Raw genomic sequence first — 19,265 nt, forward strand, 5'->3', positions numbered from 1 at the left:
GGAGGGAGGGAGGGAGAGAGCGAGAGAGGGAAAGAAAGAGGGATGGATGGAGGGAGAGAGGGAAAGAAGGAGGTAGGAAGGGATAGAGAGAGAGGGAAATAAAGAGGGATATATGTAGGGAGAGAGAGAGGGAAAGAAAGAGAGATAGAGGGAAGGAGAGAGAGAGGTAAAGAAAGAGGCATGGAGGGAGGGAGGGAGAGAGAGAGGGAAAGAAAGAGGGAGGGAGGGAGGGAGGGAGAGAGAGAGGGAAAGAAAGAAAGAGGGATGGAGGGAGGAAGGGTGAGAGAGAGAGGAAAGAAAGAGGGATGGAGGGAGGGAGGGAGGGAGAGAGGGAAAGAAAGAGGGAGGGAGAGAGAGAGAGATAGAGGGAAAGAAAGAGGCATGGGGTTAGGGAGGGAGAGAGAGAGGGAAAGAAAGAGGGATGGAGGTAGGGGGAGAGAGAGGAGGGTAAAGAAAGAGGGATGGAGGGAGGGAAAGAAAGAGGGATGGAGAGAGAGAGGGGGGAAGAAAGAGGGATGGAGGGAGGGAGAAAGAAAGAGGCAGGGAGGAAGGAAGAAAGGCACTTCTAGCAGTTTTTAAACATGTTGGAGCATAACACACTTCTCCTTCCTCACCTCCGTTTGCAGTTGCAGAGCAGCTCCATGCCACTTCACAGGAAGCCTGCTGGAAGAAATGGGCACCCGTTGACTGAGAGGCAAGGGAAGGTGGTGCAGCCCGCCTCCTTCTAACTCTTCAGCCAATAAGTAGCTGAGTCTCAGCCCAGCCAGCTTCTTATGGGGGAAAACATCAGTGCCAACCAGGAAGCAAAGTCTGCTTGCAGTGCAGAACTTTTACCCGGCTCGTGCAGGACAGGGAGAGCGGAGTGCTGCGGCCTTTTTATAGGATAATTGGACCAGCCCGATCTCCGGCTTGCACCGATTCGGCAAACTTGTGAAATGTTAGTAACAGGTTTGAATGAACCAGTGTGAACCACCTCTGCCTAACTGTAAGGGCCCAAGACAAAGAAAGCAACTTACAGTTAGGATGGACTTGATAGCCAAGTTTATTTTAATAGTTAATGGAACACTCTCAGATAAGTAAATGGATTTGGGTAATGTCATATTCTCCAAATGCATGCTTTATTTTAGGGAATAATATATCATATTGAATTATAATATTCCTAATATAAGCTGAATTTTACAGGTGTTTAATACAAATGTTTCGCAATATTACTAATCTCTTCTGTTAATGTGCGTCCATAGCAGGATTTTTAAATTGCAAACACATTTCTAGAGTTTCTGCTTTTTGTGTACTATCTCTTACCTGGGTCAAATTGTATGAGTTTAGAAGGACTTGTAGAAAAGTCTTTCCCATCCATAGCACTGATTCCATTTACCTTAAAAAGATAGAAAAATGTATAATAAGAATTAACTACTTCACTTACAGCACCTGAAAACAGTTTTCACTTAAGTATAAATTCATAGCGGGTCTAGATCAGTTTAAGGGCGGAACAAACGAAAAAAAGGGGGAAAGAAATCAGACTGTGCAGGCCAAAAGAGGAAGGGTAAATGAAAATTTAATAAAAATAATAATTTTATTATGACAAGTATTTAAAACCAGCACATGATCATGAATGAATACAAAATGACAATGGATAAAAAATTCCTCAATAGAAATTTTAACTAATGCAGTGAGCACTGCATATTGCGCAGGTCTTCGGTGCCAAGGGGGGCCTGGTACCTCTGCAGTAACAGAAGACTTATAATAGGGATCTATTGCTAACTGTTATTAGCAAGCAATACTTCACGGCCGCAGTGTTTTCAAGCCTATTTTGACTCATCATGATTTTGCAGTGTGTGATACAGTAATGAAGCTGCGCTTATCCGTAATAAAGTACAGAAATCAATGGTATAAGTACAATCCGTAAATATAATGTGACTCTTGTGCTGTAGACAGAGTGACAATATAAAGTGATAATAGTGCAATAAAAGTGTATATAGCCAGTAGTACAGTGATTGGTGGGCTGCACTTAAAAGATAGATGGATCAAAGGTTTGGGTAAATTTGTAAAAATTCAGCTCCTGAAGAAGTCACGTGACCATGACGATACGCGTCATGATGATATAAAATTATAATTGTGCAACAAAAGTGTATATAGCCAGTAGTACAGTGATTGGGCTGCACTTAAAAGATATATAGGTCAAAGGTTTGGGTAAATTCGTAAATAAAGTGTGACTCCTGTGTTGTAAATGGAATGACAATATAAAGTGCTGATGGTGCAACAAAAGTGCAAATAATAACTGAGAGTTCAGTGCCAGTCATATAAATAACGGAACAGTGACACCAGTAAATGGCAGTAATTAAATCATAAAACACTTGAAGTGTGAATAAGGTGACTACAGTGTACAAGGTGACTGCGTGACAGCAGGATTAAGTCAATTAATTACTAAGTGATAAAATCAGCTGCAGATGAGACCTAATCAAAAAGTTCATACATCTGATAGATAATACTGAACTTTGTACATAAATAGCAGCATAAAAGTTCATAAGGTGGCAGTGGAGTGAGGTCTAATGGTGAGATCGGGTGGGTGATATTAGCACCAAAAGTGAATGGTGGGATAACCAAGGATTAATTCTTCCGGGTGTGCTACACCCTTACCTTACTGCTATAAGGTTACAGCATTTAAAGATGCATTTCCCAATGATCCTTTAATAATCCCGGGTGGGGGGTTGGTTGTGTTGGAGGGCGCGGTGGTATCCTTACTGCTGCAAGGATACAGCTGGTAACCAGGGTTCCTTGTATTCCTCAGACCATCCAAAGGGGTAGGGGACGTCACAGTATCCTATATGCTCCAAGTAAGGGTGAATAGACAAAAGGCTTCTTCTGGTGTAGTATTTTTGAACCGGTTTTATTAAAAAATAAGTAGCAACTTACAGTTAAGTATCCGATATCAGGTGTATAGATGTTGGGGCTAGGAGTCCCAAGCAGTCCGTGATGCTGCACTTCTGCGTCTGCACAACGTCTCTACGCGTATCGTCATGGTCACGTGACTTCTTCAGGAGCTGAATTTTTACAAATTTACCCAAACCTTTGATCCATTTATCTTTTAAGTGCAGCCCAATCACTGTACTACTGGCTATATACACTTTTATTGCACTATTATCACTTTATATTGTCACTCTGTCTACAGCACATTATAACATTATATTTACAGATTGTACTTATACCATTGATTTCTGTACTTTATTACGGATAAGCGCAGCTTCATTACTGTATCACTTGCTATCCATTCAGTTTCTTTGGAAAGGCTGAAATAGGAGCCACAGCTATCCCTTATCTTTAGTTTTATATATATTTATTCCATTCTTCTGTTGATAGTGCAGGGGCTTCCTCATTAATCTATGATTTCCTGTGTGTTCTATGCCCATTTTAGAGCAGGGCAGAGCAGATCAAGCTCAGGCAAAAAGCACACAGGTGAGCCAAGATGGGTAAGAAGCACACAGAAAATTGTGATATGACAAGATAAGCAGGAAATCCTAGTGAGCCAAGATGGGCATAGAGAACCCAGGACAGCCTAGTGAGCCAAGATGGGCATAGAGAACCCAGGACAACCTAATGAGCCAAGATGGGCATTGCATATGCATAAAATCCTGGTAAACCAAGATGGGCATAGAGAATGCAGGGCAGCCTAGTAAGCCAAGATTATTGGGCATTTAGAAAATCCTTGTTAGCCAAAATGGGCATAGAAAGCACAGAAAATCATCAGAGTAAGCCAAGTTGAGAACCTAGGACAACCTAGTGAGCCAAGATGGGCATGGAGCATGCAGGAAATCTTGGTAAGCCAGAATTAACATCACTTAATTTTCTGTGTACTTTTTTCAATTAACAGTGGTAGTATGACTAATTAGGTAAACCCAGCACTAATCTAAAAGAATCCTCAATTATAATTGTAAACCCTGCTGTGAAAGAAACACCACCATTTAAATAAAAATTATTTCTTTGTAATATCCTACTGAATGCGTTGAATCATAATACGTAGCTTTCCAGATACCCACATCTTAGTTGCTAAAAAAACAGTCAGAACAGTTAATGGCAAGAAGCACACTATGCACTACTGTGGCAACAGGCAATGTTTCCACTATAATGTTTATCAATTACACAAATTCATAAGGATTCTCACTTGCTTTACTACTCTGCATTATTACACTCCTTACAGTGTACAATATATATCAAAAGTACTACTTTAAAAATATATATTTTTCACCAAGCATTTTATTGAGTTCCAAAAAAGGTCTACATGATAGGAACATCCTAGGAGAATCAAGCATTTCCTCAAGCTTCCCTGCCTTTTTTTCTGACAGTGTAATGTTTTTGCAAGTCATTGAAAGGAGGTGTGAGACTGTCATGAATTTGTTTGTCAATTGGTAACCTGATCAGGCATCAGAAGGGCAACTGAACTGCGTGGGATAAGTGGATACACAACCAAAAACATAAAGGCTAGTATACAGACAAGGATTTATGGGTGTAACACTACCCCCAAAGGTGCCACTTGGTTTGTTGGGTCCTATGGTCTCTGCCTCAACTCTTGAAATGACCTGGTCCCCACTAACACACAAAGGAATACTGCTCTATGAAAGTACACAGAAAAACAGACCACAAGCAACTTAAGGATTACTATGGTGAATGTATTATTGAGGGCCGGGTTAAGCTTAGGCAAGGCAAAGAACAAATAAACAGGACAAAATAATTAGTTAGATTAACTGACAGGCAGGTTAGCCTCACCTACAGCCATTAACTAATGCCACAATAAGGCTAAGCCCCATTACACTAGTCCACACAGTGTCAGTGAGAATAGCATCAACCATGAAAGCATGAATGTGTAAAGGAAGCCTCACTATAATTAGCACTATAATTAGCACTCTATATAGTGGACTCATTTTCAGTGGTGGCCGCCTTTCGTTGGGGCCCTTCTGTAGGTGGTGCACATGTAGCTGTCTCTTTAGGGCTGCACACAAGGGATAGTTGATGGGCTGCTGAGTAAGTCTCAGTTGTTCTTAACTGTAGGCCACAAGGGGTTAAGCTTGGTAAATCCACTCACTACTCCAGGTATGCAACAGATGAGTTTGATCACTTGATGTTTGGTTGTCCCAGAAGTCTCAGTCCTCACTATCAGGTACTCTCTGAAGTGGTAGCACATGGCCCCAGGTCTTCCAGTTTAGGTTCCAAGACACAGCAACTCTTTCTGTGACTCAGTCTCTCGCTCAGATCCTCACAGCTCCATCCTCGGTGTAGTGCAGATCTGCTCACATTGGTCTCCTCACACTCCTCACACTGTCTGCCTGGCGTTCCTGCACAGACCCCAGCAACAGGTCTGCAATGTCTCACTCCCTAAGCTAGTCTGTCTGAGCTCTAGAAATTTTGCCCCAGAAAACCATGTATTTCTCCTCCTCTGTATACAGGGAATTGTGGACCTGTAGTTCTGCAGCAATTAGCCTCTACTCACTTGTACTGAGCAGCTCCCCTTTAAGGACTGCCTATTTCAAGATCCTTGTCAGTGGCTCTGTGCCATTAGCAGGGGAGAAGAGAATTTCTCACAGAAAGCCACTCTGATCCTAGTGCAGCGGCCGGAGATAGGAAGAAAGGCAGATATGAAACTTCACAGCCTGTTATATCCTTTAGACATCAGTACAGTGGCAGGGGGGAGAGCAAGTGCAGGAACACACACACACAACTTACTCCTCCAGCCAGCTCTGTCCCTGCTCACAGTGGCGGGGAAGGGGGGGGGCAGGGTTCACCTAAGCTGGTGGTTACCTGGCTACACATGGTTGTGTCATCTCTAAGCTAGCATACTACTGTAGTTCAAGAAGTACATGCTGACACTGCAAGATGCCTGTACAAAGATGATACCATCATTTTGGGGGAAAAGGAAAATTATATATGGTCATTGTCAAGGAGGATACTGTGATTTATTTGAGAGGTAAAGTGTATGAAAAGCTCTAATCTTTTTTTTTTTAACATTTAGGTAGGGAAGGGTAAAAACACCATCAGATTATTTTTTTCTGCCCATGTCCCAGTGGGTAGATTTCCCTTTATTTCCTCTCTTGAAAACACAACAGTAAATGAGAGGAATTCTTTTTTATCATAGGGAAACTTTTCTCTATTGTTTTCTGGGACAACTTACTTTTTTTGTATTACCCCATCACTTTATATCTCAGTAACAGTGGTCACCAGGACAAACAGAGGGGTATATCTCCCCAGTGAGAACACATAAAGCATTACAAAGTTGACAAAGCATTGGCTAGTCCCCCATTCTATCCATATCTAAAAAAAATAATAATAATAATAATGCCTTTGCATACACATTAATAAATAACCGTAAGACTTGCAATTATACATCACTTATCATGGATGCAGTTAACATGAAAAAATATATCTGATACTAGGTCTGCGTTAATGAACTCTTTACCATCTGATCACACTGCAGAAATAGCAACCACATTGCACACAGCAATAATTGTACCAGATGTAAATGCAGTGACAGCACTAATGGCCATTGAAAAAAAGCTGCTTCATAATGTGCTTTGCCTAATATTTGGCAACCTTCTAGACTTGTAATGAATGCATTGCTCCATGCAAAATCATGTACCCAGTAGCTAGGGGACCTTCTTATCAAATGATGGAATATGAAAACTTATGTAAGAAGTTACTTTTTACCCTTTTCCATTAACAGGTCAAGTGTGTTAATTTCAGCACTAGGGAAATTTATCAGAACTGGAGCAGCTGTGCATGGCAACCAATCTGCTTTTTTTAAATTTCATTTTCAAAGCTGAAAGTGGAACTAAAGTTCTGCTGTAACTCACTGTGAACAGGCAGGCTTTTTATTGCATAAAATAAATGCTTTTTCTTTTAAGTCCCGCAGTATAATAAAAACACACTCTCAAAACTTAACATCAGGTGCCAGAAATAAAAACAAAATCCTCTGGTCCTAGCCAAAATGCCCAGCCCTAGAGGCAGGTGAGAAAACAAAAAGTGTGCAATGGTGTAGTGACCATGGTGCCTGAAAAACTCATAGTGAGTTCCGTCACAATGAGAATTTACGGTGCCCCTGGACTGCTACTCTAGGGACATGTACGCCTCTGGCTTCTCTCAACCTGGCCAGAGCAGTGCAGCCCCATTCCTACCAGGATGAGGATAAAAAAAAAATGGACGCTTAAGGTGAAATACACATATAGCAGCAATAAAAAGCATCAAATTGTAAAATATGTAAAAATGTTATATGGTCCATAAGTCAGTGAATGGATTAGTCCATCAGGGGAGATAATAGGCTTCAGGTGGATATAACAACCTTACTATGGGGATTTCTGTGAACATTCATTTATCTGACACAATAACCCCTTTGCAAAACATTTGGTATTTTATAGCCGATACATTGACAATATCATCATAATTTGGGATGGTACCCCCACTTTGATTGTTGACTTTGTCACAAATTGCAATTCCAACCAATCTGGCCTATCATTCACCTCTGTTTGGAATCAAGACTCTCTTGATTTCTTGGATCTTGAGTTGGGCCATTAAGGCAATTCCATCTTTGCCCGCAATTATACCAAACCCACTGCGGGTAACTCCTACTTACATTTTGACAGTTGCCATCACCCGCAGTGGATTAAGAACATACCAAAAGATCAGTTTTGCCGCTTAAAACAAAACTGCACAAGGGACGTTGCTTACACCTCCCAGAGCAACTTGCTCAAAACCAAACTTCTAAAGAAAGGTTACACTGAAACACTTGTAGACCAGGCCTACCATACTTTCCTTGCCGGTAAACCACACAAAACCTTCTGCTAACTCTACAGTGAGGTTCATCGCTAGATTCCATGGTCAAAACCGAAAAATTGAAAAAATATTACCCAAACATTGGAATATCCTTCAACAAGAGCCCCACTTATCACAACAAGATCCCAAAAGACCATTCACATATCACTACCTCATTTTCCTACAGCAGCTGCTTTTTTCACATTTATATATTTATTTATTTATTTATACACTCTCAGGTATACCTACTATTTGCACTTTATACTACACCCTTTCCCATTGGCGCGTGGAATACACTCTGTATATTTTTTTACACACAAGATCCCCACTTACAACTCAGCTAATTCCCCTAAAAGGCATGTATCAATGTAAAAAGCCATTGTGCAAAACTTGCAATTTCGTGAAACATGGTCAGAAATCATTTACCCATTCAGGTAAATCATATCATCTTGATCATTTTTACAATTGTTCTACTGACTATGTTATCTATTGTCTTACTTGTCCTTGTAAACTCCCCTATGTTGGCTGCACTATTCTCCCCCTGAGACAATGCTTCGGTCGTCCCTGACGTTATGTTGAGGAGGGATGTGACCAACATAGTGTTCCACGGCACTTTCTTAAATTCCACAACCGTTCCACCATTGGTCTACAAGTTTGGGTTATATAATCTATACCCAAACATTTATCCGAAGCAGAACGTTTTACCCGATTATGCCAGCGTGAAACTTTTTGGATCTATACCCTGGATTCTCTTGCACCCAATGGCTTAAATGAGGAGTTAAAGATTAGTACCATCTTATAATCATACTTATAGCCCAATCCTGTACTTCATAATCACTTGTTGTATATTACTTTTTTAGGTACCCCTATTTCATTATTATTTACATAGTTTATTTCAATCAAGACACCTTACTGTAAGTATCATTTTTTGCCCCATATGTCTCCTATTTTGCATTACCTTCATACAGAACTCACATTTATATTGGCATATGTGTGTATACAGTGATCTCTTCTGTGGGCACACACATGAGGGACCTTCCTTTTTCCTTTAATTCCTTTTTTTTCTTCCCCTCCCCCCAGGTATTATTATTATATTATATTATTTTCATTCTTAACTTTACTTTTTTCTATTTTATTTTCTTGCTTACTTTCTGTTACAACTTATTATATTTATATTCCAATTGATTATCATTATCATGTCCATTTATATGATTCTTATCTAGATGTGCATAGTTTATTGTTATAACACCCTTGATTGTCATAACATTATTGTCCTCCTTTTAATTGTTGCAGCTTTAAGCTCCTTTTAGTCCATTTCCCTTTTATTTGGCAGCCTTCACGCCCATCCATTAGTATATATATCCCTCATCCTTCCTTCCTCCATTACACTTGATAAAGGAGTGTGCATACCCAGTCACGCTCTGAAATGCATTGTGTTCCCTTCTGCCCTCTGGTGACATCACGCGCTGTCTACGTTGCGGTCCAAGCTGGTTACAGTCAGCCGACCCGAAAGATACAGAGTTCAGGCACACACTCTTCGCCTCCAGACACCATCCCGGCCACGGCATCACCAGCTTTTACCTGATGAGCTTTTATTCCATTATCTAATGTGAGTGTACTATTGTCATATTTTTATGCATCATTAAAACGACTGCACTTAGAGGCGCTCTCCTTGTTACTCCATTCCTACCAGGAAGGCATTCGAATTTACGGAGAGCCCTGCCATCAACCAGTTACAAGCCTGTAACCCAGGAGTAAAAGGGCCCTCCCACTATTCCTACCTAATTACATCAGGCTGGATACTAGACATCCCTCTAGAGTGAGGTTCCTAGTGGAAGATTTTCTCTTTATTCCTTTTCTGGTGATAACCCAAAATGTGGGATTTTTGCTCTTGGTAATAATGGTAAACAGGACAAAAAGAGAGGGTGATTATTCCTAATGAGAACACAGATAGCAAAAAACATTTCAAGTGTTCTAATCACTCTCCGCTCTGTCTAAAAAAAAAAAAAAAATACCTTTATTTATACTTTAACAACTGAAGTAAACACATTCGTGTAGATAATTTGTACTTTCAGTCTTTGAATGTACTGTTTATGCAGCCATAATTTGTACTTGTTAATTTAATCAATGAAAATGTGTTACCATCACTGTGATGAAGGCAGAGTCTACAAGGTAACCCTTCCTTGTGAGCTTCAAAGACACCACCGCTTCTGTCTCGCACACCTCGTACTTGGCTTGAAGTACTTCAATACGAGACCATTTCAGACTTAAGCTGTAAAATATTAAAAGAGTCAATAATATATAGTAATAATAGTGCCAATAACAACTATACTAATGATTATACATGACATGCACTGATAATGAGTAATTTCTTCTTCTATAATCAAAAGAACAATTAAAGGCCAAAATCTCCCTAACAAAGAGAGACCAGAACCTTCTTAATCCACTGTTCTTGGGGTCTCCCTGGGGCTAACATACATCCCTGTATGCATAGTATCAAAGAATAAAGAATATAGATGTGTGAGCCAAAATTCACATACACATGTCTATTTCAGTTACCACCTTTTCTGGGGAAAATTATATCAGCCTTTTGTATAACAAAACTAGAACAGTGCTATTACAACTAATGCATCACTATATATAAAACAATACAGGTACAGTACTATCACAACTAATACCAACCCTTTGGTCTAATTCCTATTAATGTATTTAGCAACTAATCCAATTTTTACCAGCCAGGAGTCTTTCTAATGCCTTTATCTTGCTTGTTCTGCCCAACTTGTACCACTAAGATCACAATCCCCCCATTACCTCCCACACACAAAGACGTGAATCTCTACTTGGAGGTTTTCCAGTGATGAGTGAACCAGAAAGATTCTTGCCCTGATATCCGTTTCACAGGGCAGATTATTGCTGGTCTGCTGACATAAAAAAAATAGCAAAGGGCTTCCTTCCACTCCTAACCAATTCAATTGCACATCTTACATCTCCTAGTTAATTTTCGAATTGCCTTTAAAGAGGAAGTCCACCCTAACACTAAAATCTCTACATCTACAGGCATCTATGATCTAAGACTAACCTATCTAGCCCTGTAGAGATCGCAATACATACCTTTTCTGAAGCAAATCCAGACTGGTCCCATGCTGAGCTGTCAGCGATGGCTTTGCTGTGGAGGTGGGGGCAGAGGAGGCAGCCAACAATGGAACCCCATTGTAACTCTTTGGGTGATGTCACTTCCCAGGCATTTCACAGCCATTGTGGCCTTTCTCCTCCGCAGAGCTTCCGCTGCTGGAGAGCGGAGCGGCTTCAAAAAAGGCATGTATAGCAATTTCTTCTTTACAGGGCTAGATAGGTTAGTCTTAGATTGTGGATGTCTGTAGATGTAGAGATTTTAGTGTAAGGGTGGACTTCCCCTTTTAACATTTGAAGAAAGCATAGTGCAAGATCTTATGGATACCTATAGGTACACTGTGTAACTAGGATGACAATGCCTTATGTGAAATGACTGACTGATTTATTTATTTTCCTAAAGAACTTACATACCTTTCCCCATAAAAAAAATAATGTTTATCATCTCTTTTATATACACTGTGGGACAAACAATGTATGCTATTTACTGGAAATACATGCCTGCCTCTCAAAGACTTATTAAGAAATCTCCCCGACCAGGTTAGGGACCACTACTTAGACCCAGCAGGGGGGAACCCTGTAAAAAATGTTATGTGTTCAGAACTGTATCAGTTCAAAGCAGAAATTGGTAGGGAATCCCCTGTTATTTATGCATGTAGGTGGAGGGAACCAAGCTCAAAAAGGATGCACACACTGTTTGAGATGTATATTTATTTCACCCACTTTTTGCCCTAGTGTGGCAGCATAAAGCTTTGGAATTTCTCAGAATTGCTGGTGTGTCTTTGAGTAGTTGTGGATTAATGGGGCTGTTAAGCTTTGCATTGATAGAAAAAAAAAAAATCACTGCAACCAAAACACGTTACAGTTATAAATAGAGTAGCAAGAAGAAATGCAGTAAGCAGGCTGGCTTGTTACTAGTGATCCACCAATGTCGGTTTTTCGTTGCCGATACCGATACCAATATTTTGGCCATCGCACATCAGTATCGGCCGATATTGGCCAATATTTTTGTACATTTAAAATTTTGCAAAATAAACACAAATTTCAACACAAATTTGTTACTGAACATGTAAATCTTTATTTATTAACATTTTTAACATTAAGGGCTCATTCTTCACACCTTAACTGCATGAAAACTGATAGGAAAACTTCACTTGCAGGGACTTCAGTTTCACATCATCTGATTGTGCATTAATGCATAATAAACTGCTGCAGTAGTGCACTCACTCACTGCAATAATTTTAAATTACTACTGCAGTGCAGTCAGTGCAAAACTGCTAGAAAAAAAGCTAAGCAACAGCTACACAGTGGAGTGGACTGGAGTCAGTGGACTACCGCTGCAATAGGGCACTCACTGGAAACAGTGGCGTACCTAGAGCATTTGGCACCCGGGGCGGATCCTATATCTGGCACCCCCCCAACTTTAAAATGTAAAAACACCCACAGAAATTTGTAATGTTTTCAAGAATATTTATTGCACAAATTTCACAGCCCCCCATCACAGTGCCCCTTGCCGTCTGCCCCCTCCCCCGTCTCTCTAATCGCAGTTCCTCCTTTTGCACTCTCTGCCTCCCCTGCATAGTCCTACCTTCAGCATAAATAGATAGAGACTGCAGACATGGTACAGGAGATGGTCAGAGACTACAGACTTGATACAGGAGATGGTCAGAGACTGCAGACATGATACAGGAGATGGTCAGAGACTGCAGACATGATACAGGAGATGGTCAGAGACTACAGACATGATACAGGAGATGGTCAGAGACTGCAGACATGATACAGTAGATGGTCAGAGACTGAGGACATGATACAGGAGATGGTCAGAGACTGAGGACATGATACAGGAGATGGTCAGAGACTACAGACATGATACAAGAGATGGTCAGAGATTGCAGACATGATACAGGAGATGATCAGAGACTGCGGACATGATACAAGAGATGGTCAGAGACTGCAGACATGATACAGGAGATGCTCAGTCAGAGACTGCAGACATGATACAGTATATGGTCAGAGACTGAGGACATGATACAGGAGATGGTCAGAGACTGAGGACATGATACAGGAGATGGTCAGAGACTGAGGACATGATACAGGAGATGGTCAGAGACTACAGACATGATACAAGAGATGGTCAGAGATTGCAGACATGATACAGGAGATGGTCAGAGACTGCGGACATGATACAAGAGATGGTCAGAGACTGCAGACATGATACAGGAGATGCTCAGAGACTGCAGATGTGATACAGGAAATGGTCAGAGACTGCAGTCATGATACAGGAGATGGTCAGAGACTGCAGACATGATACAGGAGATGGTCAGAGACTGAGGACATGATACAGGAGATGGTCAGAGACTGAGGACATGATACAGGAGATGGTCAGAAACTGAGGACATGATACAGGAGATGGTCAGAGACTGCAGACATGATACAGTAGATGGTCAGAGACTGAGGACATGATACAGGAGATGGTCAGAGACTGAGGACATGATACAGGAGATGGTCAGAGACTACAGACATGATACAAGAGATGGTCAGAGATTGCAGACATGATACAGGAGATGATCAGAGACTGCGGACATGATACAAGAGATGGTCAGAGACTGCAGACATGATACAGGAGATGCTCAGTCAGAGACTGCAGACATGATACAGTATATGGTCAGAGACTGAGGACATGATACAGGAGATGGTCAGAGACTGAGGACATGATACAGGAGTTGGTCAGAGACTGTGGACATGATACAGGAGATGGTCAGAGACTACAGACATGATACAAGAGATGGTCAGAGATTGCAGACATGATACAGGAGATGGTCAGAGACTGCGGACATGATACAAGAGATGGTCAGAGACTGCAGACATGATACAGGAGATGCTCAGAGACTGCAGACATGATACAGGAAATGGTCAGAGACTGCAGTCATGATACAGGAGATGGTCAGAGACTGCAGACATGATACAGGAGATGGTCAGAGACTGAGGACATGATACAGGAGATGGTCAGAGACTGAGGACATGATACAGGAGATGGTCAGAAACTGAGGACATGATACAGGAGATGGTCAGAGACTGCAGACATGATACAGTAGATGGTCAGAGACTGAGGACATGATACAGGAGATGGTCAGAGACTGAGGACATGATACAGGAGATGATCAGAGACTGTGGACATGATACAAGAGATGGTCAGAGACTGCAGACATGATACAGGAGATGCTCAGTCAGAGACTGCAGACATGATACAGGAGATGCTCAGTCAGAGACTGCAGACATGATACAGGAGATGGTCAGAGACTGCAGACATGATACAAGAGATGGTCAGAGACTGCAGACATGATACAGGAGATGGTCAGAGACTGAGGACATGATACATGAGATGGTCAGAGATTGCAGACATGATACAGGAGATGGTCAGAAACTGCGGACATGATACAAGAGATGGTCAGAGACTGCAGACATGATACAGGAGATGCTCAGAGACTGCAGACATGATACAGGAAATGGTCAGAGACTGCAGTCATGATACAGGAGATGGTCAGAGACTGCAGACATGATACAGGAGATGGTCAGAGACTGAGGACATGATACAGGAGATGGTCAGAGACTGAGCACATGATACAGGAGATGGTCAGAAACTGAGGAAATGATAAAGGAGATGGTCAGAGACTGAGGACATGATACAGAAGATGCTCAGAGACTGCAGACATGATACAGGAGATGGTCAGAGACTGCAGACATGATACAAGAGATGGTCAGAGACTGCAGACATGATATAGGAGATGGTCAGAGACTGAGGACATGATACAGGAGATGGTCAGAGACTGCAGACATGATACAGGAGATGGTCAGAGACTGCAGACATGATACAGGAGATGCTCAGAGACTGCAGTCATGATACAGGAGATGGTCAGAGACTGAGGACATGATACAGGAGATGGTCAGAGACTGCAGACATGATACAGGAGTTGGTCAGAGACTGAGGACATGATACAGGAAATGGTCAGAGACTGCAGTCATGATACAGGAGATGGTCAGAGACTGCAGACATGATACAGGAGATGGTCAGAGACTGAGGACATGATACAGGAGATGGTCAGAGACTGAGGACATGATACAGGAGATGGTCAGAAACTGAGGACATGATACAGGAGATGGTCAGAGACTGCAGACATGATACAGTAGATGGTCAGAGACTGAGGACATGATACAGGAGATGGTCAGAGACTGAGGACATGATACAGGAGATGGTCAGAGACTACAGACATGATACAAGAGATGGTCAGAGATTGCAGACATGATACAGGAGATGATCAGAGACTGTGGACATGATACAAGAGATGGTCAGAGACTGCAGACATGATACAGGAGATGCTCAGTCAGAGACTGCAGACATGATACAGTATATGGTCAGAGACTGCAGACATGATACAGGAGATGGTCAGAGACTGCAGACATGATACAAGAGATGGTCAGAGACTGCAGACAAGATACAGGAGATGGTCAGAGACTGAGGACATGATATATGAGATGGTCAGAGATTGCAGACATGATACAGGAGATGGTCAGAGACTGCGGACATGATACAAGAGATGGTCAGAGACTGCAGACATGATACAGGAGATGCTCAGAGACTGCAGACATGATACAGGAAATGGTCAGAGACTGCAGTCATGATACAGGAGATGGTCAGAGACTGCAGACATGATACAGGAGATGGTCAGAGACTGAGGACATGATACAGGAGATGGTCAGAGACTGAGCACATGATACAGGAGATGGTCAGAAACTGAGGACATGATAAAGGAGATGGTCAGAGACTGAGGACATGATACAGAAGATGCTCAGAGACTGCAGACATGATACAGGAGATGGTCAGAGACTGCAGACATGATACAAGAGATGGTCAGAGACTGCAGACATGATACAGGAGATGGTCAGAGACTGAGGACATGATACAGGAGATGGTCAGAGACTGCAGACATGATACAGGAGATGGTCAGAGACTGCAGACATGATACAGGAGATGCTCAGAGACTGCAGTCATGATACAGGAGATGGTCAGAGACTGAGGACATGATACAGGAGATGGTCAGAGACTGCTGACATGATACAGGAGTTGGTCAGAGACTGCAGACATGATACAGGAGTTGGTCAGAGACTGAGGACATGATACAGGAGTTGGTCAGAGACTGAGGACATGATAGAAGATAGAAGAGCACTAGGGGGGCCAGAGAGCACAGGCGACGCAGAGAGCACTGGAGGAGCTGAAGGGCGCGGTGGGGGGGGGGCTGGAGAGAATTAAGAGGGGGTTTGGAAAGCATTGCAGGGTTGGTTGGAAGGCGCAGGGGGTGGAGAGCATGGGGGGGGACAGAGAGCACTTGGGGGCGGGCAGGGAAAACCAGGGAGGTGGAGAGCACTGGGGGGACAGGGAGCACTTGGGGGGTGGGCAGGGAAGACCAGGGGGGTGGAGAGCACTGGGGGACAGGTAGCACTTGGGGAGCGGGCAGGGAAAACCAGGGGGATGGAGAGCACTGGGGGGGGACAGGTAGCACTTGGGGGGTGGGCAGGGAAAACCAGGGGGTGGAGAGCACTGGGGGGGGGACAGGTAGCACTTGAGGGGTGGGCAGGGAAAACCAGGCAGGTGGAGAGCACTGGGGGGGGGAAAGGTAGCACTTGAGGGGTGGGCAGGGAAAACCAGGCAGGTGGAGAGCACTGGGGGGGGGGGACAGGTAGCACTTGAGGGGTGGGCAGGGAAAACCAGGCAGGTGGACAGCACTGGGGGGGAGACAGGTAGCACTTGGGGGGCGGGCAGAGAAAACCAGGGGGGTGGAGAGCACTGAAGGGGACAGGGAGCTAGGGAAAGATGAATTCCTCATATGCAGCTGCCCCATCCCCCTCCTATCGAGCACACACACTTCGGAACTCACCTTCTTCCTGCCGAGGGTGAGGCTCCGCCCCTTCTTCCCGCCGCGGCTCCGCCCCTTATTCCCGCCGCCGTTCCGCCCCCCCCCCCCCCGCAGCGCTTACTGAAGGAGCTGCCTTCACAGCGATACGGAACACGCCGGGCAGGGCACAACACCGGCTGACACCCCCCAGTGCGTGGCACCCGAGGCAGGCCGCCCCCCCGCCCCCCCTCTTAGTACGCCACTGACTGGAACTACTGCAGTCAGTGCAATACTGCTAGAAAAAATGCTAGGCAACAGCTAGACAGTGGATTGGACTGGAGTCAGTGGACTACCTCTGCAGTAGGGCACTCACTGCAACTACTGCAGTCAGTGCAAAACTGCTAGAAGAAAAGCTAGGCAACAGCTAGACAATGGATTGAAGTGGACTCAGTGGACTGGACACACACTACTACTACACTTTCAATACTCCCAGTTAAGTAGAACAATATTATAGTGCAGAAAGCATAACATTTCAGCGTGTTCACCTGCTTCTTTTCTTTTCATAAATTGCTGCCACTTCACTAAAAACACGCTCACTTGGTACCGAGGTAGGAGGTGCAGAAAGGTATCTTCTAGCATGAGAAGCAAGTCTTTTGTAGCGTGCCTCGTTTTCTTTCCACCACTGAAGAGGATCACTTCTTCTGTCAATTACTGGTTCCTTCAAATAGAGATTAAGTTTATCATCCAGGCTCATTATTGCAGATTCTCTGAGGCCCCAATAAAACACTGAACATAGCATCTATTTGACTGTGCCTTGTTTTTTTGGACATAATTCTCCACATCAGAATCCTTCTTTTCTTGACTTTTCTTTTCGTCAGGAACCTCCTGCACCTTCTGTTGAATATCTTCTGTCAGCCATTGTTTTGCCTTGGCCAATACATCATCAGAAGAGAAAGGATGGTTCTTGTATCGAGGATCCAAAAGACATGCAAGCACATTTTTATTCTCCTCATGCTTCTCAAAACGTTTGGCGAGGCTGTCCCTCATGGCCTGCCTACATGTTTTAATGCCACGTGTGTTGGGTCCTTCATTCTGTTGAAGAAGCATCTTCAGCACTCTCACACATGGGATGACAGAGGACACAGATTAGTCATAATGACTCGCCACTAGAGTCACTTCCTCAATGGGTAGGAGGGTCTCAATGATGTTGGCTACTATGTCCTACTGATCAGCAGTAGGAGAAGAATGTCCTCCAAAGTCCATATTCACCAGAATATATGGTAAGAGCTTGCTTCTGCTCCAGCATCCTTTGCAGCATGTGTAGCATTGAGTTCCATCGTGTTGGAACAGCCTGTATCAAGTTATTTTTGGGTAGGCCAAGGTCTTCCTTGAATGCACCTCAGTCGCTGCTTGGCAAGGATAGAATGGTGGAAATGGCCTGCGCACTTCTTCAGCATGCTAATAATGTCAAGCAAAGCTTTCTGGTTTGACAGACCATCATTTACCACAAGTTGGAGGGTGTGTGCCATGCAACTGAGGTCTGATACTTCAGCAAGTCTCATACCTTTAACCATACCTTGGTTAGTGATGTTTCACCTTGTGATTAATTTTGTTTTTTCTGTGCTGCATGATACAATTCAACACGATGAACTCTTAGATGGGCCCAAAGATTAGACGTATTTTAGGTTTTTGCAGTTATTGATCCCATGCTTACATTGTTTTTGCAAGTGTTGAACAGTGCTGCTGCATTTCCTGGAGAAGGAGAAGAGAAATAGTCCCAGGCCACACTTTTAATTTTTCTATCTCCATCCATCTCCATTGAAACTTGAAAGACACTAAGGAATATAGGCTTAAAAAAATGGCTGGCTGGCACCCTGTGGCCTAGTGGCTGGCACCCTTTGGTGGGTGGCTGACTGACAACCTTTAGTGGGTGGCTGGCTGGCACCCTGTGGTGGGTGGGTGGGTGGGTTGCTGGCTGGCACCCTGTGGTGGGTGGCTGGCTGGCACCCTTTGGTGGCTGGCTGGCTGGCACCCTGTGGTGGGAGGCTGGCTGGCACCCTTTGGTGGGTGGCTGGCTGGCAGCCTGGCACCCTGTGGTGGGTAGGTGGGTGGCTGGCTGGCTGGCTGGCACCCTTTGGTGGCTGGCTGGCACCCTTTGTTGCTGGCTGGCTGCAGTGGTGGCTGATGCTCAAAATTTTTTTTGGGGGGGGGGGGGGGGGCGCAAGCAGAAAAATGTAATAGGGATTGCTTTGCAGCAAAAAACGCTGTAAAAAATTGCGTGACTTTGAGGTCACAAAAGTGTGAAAGGTGCCTTCAGTAATTAAGGCATAGCGTGCCGCCTTTCAATGCACAGGGACCAGCATGCCCCCTTTCAATGCACAGGAACCAGTGTGCCCCCTGTCAATGCACAGGGACCTGTGTGCCCCCTTTCAATGCACAGAGACCAGCGTG

General features: G+C 43.6%; 1 protein-coding gene across 1 annotated transcript in view; it reads right to left on the reverse strand.

The window, feature by feature from the left end:
- The window catches only part of FREM1 (FRAS1 related extracellular matrix 1), a 226,311-nt gene that overhangs the window by 51,290 nt on the left and 155,756 nt on the right, over positions 1–19,265 (reverse strand). Inside the window, exons 28-29 of the mRNA XM_082264047.1 lie at positions 9,937–10,066; positions 1,303–1,375 (exon numbers count right to left, since the gene is read on the reverse strand). Of these exons, the coding sequence (XP_082120173.1) occupies positions 1,303–1,375; positions 9,937–10,066 (203 nt within the window). The remainder of the gene's footprint in view (positions 1–1,302; positions 1,376–9,936; positions 10,067–19,265) is intronic.

Source organism: Pelophylax lessonae (genome assembly GCF_965119305.1).
Source record: "Pelophylax lessonae genome assembly, chromosome: 1".
Lineage (NCBI taxonomy): Eukaryota > Metazoa > Chordata > Amphibia > Anura > Ranidae > Pelophylax > Pelophylax lessonae.